Raw genomic sequence first — 3,633 nt, 5'->3', positions numbered from 1 at the left:
AGAAGAAGAAGAAGAAGAAGAAGAAGAAGAACAAGAACAAGAACAAGAACAAGAAGAACAACAAGAAGAACAACAACAACAACAACAAAATCCGCGACAAACAAACAAACAAATAAACAAACACTCAACCACAAATTTTTCCATTCACAATTCACAGAAGCTGCGCCTTCAGTCCATGCCCAACCGCTACTGGGGTCCGGCTCTGGTCAAGCACCGACGTCTGATCGACTACGTGGACGACTTCGTGGTGGACCCAGAGGGGGACAAGAAGAGGCTGGCCTACGTGAACCAGGGCTACTCGGATTACAGCGCCGCCACCTCTTACACGCTAGACGATAGGGCATCAGTGGGCACACGGGTACGTATGGCAGGGGTCGAAACCCGCCTCTTAAGTCATCTAAATTGTGAGGCAGCGAGGTGGAATCAGGCTCTCGTCAATTTTTGGGCATGTAGAGTTATTGGTATCATCTTAAAGCTTGTTCACTTGTCTTTATTTGGATGAAAAAGTATCCATTTATCTTGAATACAAGTCGAGATATTTGCGAATGAAGGTGGCAGTCATCGGTTTTCAATAGGTAAAATTTGTGGGGAAATGGCCTCCAAAGATTAGCTATTTCCTTAATTAAGAGTCCGTTGTAACTGAAAGTTTACATTTTTTGTGCCTTTAATCAACGTTTTTATTAAAAATCCACACATAAATGAGTTCTTTAATGGGCATGAACAGTGTTGAGCCGAAAAACAAAAATTTGATAAAAATTCACAAACCTGCGGAAAAATGCAGGTTTCTTCACTTTGATTATTTTGACGAGAGCTTGATTCCACCACGATGCCTCACAATTGTGTTGATGGAGGCGTAGGAAGCATAAAAGCACTTGCCTTTTTAAAAAAAAAAATTTTAAGTCCTGATTGATTCTAGAAAGGGTAAGTGAACTCTCTGCTGTGACCTGCTTTGTCTTCTTTATTCTTTGTTATTTACTATTGTGCTGGCGTCTCCTGTCTGTTGCCATGGCAACTTGCCTGTCATCGTGGTGAAATCAGGTTCTTGTAACGGATGGTGAGAGGGTGCTACTGGTAAATCCTGCTTTTTTTCTTTCCTTCTGATGTTTCCGTCTATCTGTCTTGCTCCGTCCCTGCATTACACGACCGTTCTTGTGTCGATTTGCTTCTCTTTACTCAAACCCAAAAACCCTAACAGGCTCTGGTCAAAGGAAGAAATCGAAGAAACTGGTATTTTTTTCGACCGTTAACAATTTCTTTCTTCTTTTTTTTTGGTCTCTTTTCCTCAGCACTTTTATGTCCATTTAAATTCTAAAGACTATAATTATTTCTGATTAACTTCACTGTAAAACTTTGATGAAAGTCACCCCCCAAAAATAACGTTGCCATTTCCAAGGACACTGCAGCTTTGGAAGTCATCAAACGTTGCGGCTGATTTCTCACTTTGATTCCAGGATAGCTAGGTATCTTTTTTTTCATCTAAAGCAAATGGCAACGTTATTTTTTGGGGAGAACTGCAATGGCTAAGGCTAGTTTCAATAAAATGAGCCCAATCCTGAAAAATAGAAACATGTCAATGAACACCAAAATGAAAGTCCTGAAATGCTATGTTTGGTCAACCCTTCTATATGGCTGTGAATGCTGGACAATCACTAAAGACAGTGAAAATAAAATAGAGGCAAAAGAAATGTGGTTTCTTAGGAGACTGCTAAGAGTATCGTGGAAGGAAAAGAAATCAAATGAAGTAGTGCTTGATGAAGCCCACGTGGGACGCTCAATGTTAAAAACAATCAAGAAACGACAAATGCAGTTTTTGGGACACCTGAATAGACATAAGGGTCTTGAACTTCTAGCTCTCACTGGCAAAATTGAGGGCAAGCGAGACAAGGGTAGGCCCAGAACAACATACTTAGGGAACCTAAACAAATGGGTAACAGGGAAAAATCAGGGAAACGTAGCTTTTCTGAGAGCATCCGAGCAAAGGAATGAATGGAAAATCATGATCGCCGATGTCTGTCGCAGATCTGGCACTGGATGATGATGATGAAAGCAAGACAAATGAACAAGCTTTAAGAGGATACCAATAGCTCTTTGTGCCCAAAAGTTGACGAGAGCCTGAAAGTGTCGTGTCGTGACACGTCAGTTATTGTTGTCCTAATCTCTCCTGCCGTCACCATGGCAACCACAGCTCATTCAAGTACATGTAGGTGGCTTGGTCTCCAGGCAGGGCACTCCAGAATTGAAATAGTAATTGAGGGAGACGGGAATGTGGGACGGGGGGGGGGGCGGTGAGAGAGAGAAGGAGAGGAAAGAGTGAGAAGTGGATGTGGGGTGGGGGTAGAGAGTTAAAGGAGAGAGAGAGAGAAAGAAATGGGATAAGAGAAGGAAGTGAGGAGAGTGAGAGATGTGTGTGTGGGGGATGGAGGGGGGGGGGACCGGGGATGTTGAAAACCAAAGAGAGGAATAATTAATTTCTAAGGTCAGGTCAATAACATGTATTCCAGCTTCATTTAAGTAAGCTGGCATAAGACATATCTTTTAAGAATACTGTCATGTTGTCTTCCTTCTTTATTTACATTCTTTGTTTTGTTCTGTTTTTCTTTTTTCTCAGGACATGAGCTTGACGACCATTTCCTTCGACGATGACGTCATGTTCACGTCACGGCTGTCCTTGGAAACGTCACTGTGACAAGTGACGTCACACCGACTCCACCATAAACAGTATTAAGCTGCGTTCACACTATCGGGGTTTACAATACACTTGCCTACCTTAGAATTACAAAGTTCTATCTGCTCACTACCTGGTTTTTGTAATCATGAGATTGCGGGTTCGGGGGTTCGAGCCTCACCTCGGACCGACGTTGTGTCCTTGGGAAAGGCACTTTAAACGAACTTCCCACTTGGCTCGGTCCTGTCGGAGACGGACGTTAAACTAGGAGGTCCCGCCTCTTAAATAACATATTAGTGTTGATAGGGGCGTTAAACCCTTACCATTTCACCATTTTTCTACCTAGTTTTCAGAAATTTGACGTCAACAATTTTGAGTTACACAACGTCATGTCAATCTTTTTCGAATGCACTTCTTTGAATATCGTACGATCTTTATAGAGGAGATGGGAAATTTGGTTATTGACATCTCGGTCTTAGTAACTCAACACAGCCAAAAATGTCAGATAGAACTTGGTAATTCTGAGGAAGTAACTTGTATTGAGATGTCCCAGAAGGGATTACAGTTCATTTTAGTTAAGGAGCGCACCGTTTGACTCAATTTTAGCCATATGAAGAACAGGGGAGGGAAGGGACCGCGCCCACTCGTGTGAAACATTAAATTTACCATCGATGTAGTACGGGTCATTGTCATTCTGAGTATGGGACGCAGCGGAGCATTTTGAAAACTCACACTGCAAGTACCAGCGTCTCTGGTGTAGTGGTTAGGCGCTTTGCTGTCGCACACAAAAGGTCTGAGTTCAATTCCCGAGTAGGGAGGATTTTTATTATATCTCAGTTTTTCTGAACTCAGTATCAATTTCATCCTGGGCAAGCCTGACAGGCAGGGCCGAAACACAGCCCCTAGACTGTCTAAACTGTGTTGAACGGGGTGTAGAAACACCTATTTAAAAAAACAAACGCACTTGA

The 3,633-nt window shown here is 42.5% G+C and overlaps 1 protein-coding gene across 1 annotated transcript in view; it reads left to right on the top strand.

The window, feature by feature from the left end:
• The window catches only part of LOC101858507 (sodium- and chloride-dependent glycine transporter 2), a gene marked incomplete in the record, with an annotated part of 8,968 nt that extends 6,140 nt beyond the window's left edge, over nt 1–2,828 (top strand). The window contains 2 exon segments of the mRNA XM_035971546.1: nt 158–358; nt 2,609–2,828. Of these exon segments, the coding sequence (XP_035827439.1) occupies nt 158–358; nt 2,609–2,686 (279 nt within the window).
• Between the last annotated feature and the right edge of the window lie 805 nt (nt 2,829–3,633).

The sequence above is a fragment of the Aplysia californica genome, unplaced genomic scaffold (assembly GCF_000002075.1).
Source record: "Aplysia californica isolate F4 #8 unplaced genomic scaffold, AplCal3.0 scaffold00456, whole genome shotgun sequence".
Classification (NCBI taxonomy): domain Eukaryota; kingdom Metazoa; phylum Mollusca; class Gastropoda; order Aplysiida; family Aplysiidae; genus Aplysia; species Aplysia californica.
This window is presented reverse-complemented; position numbering and strand designations above follow the sequence as displayed.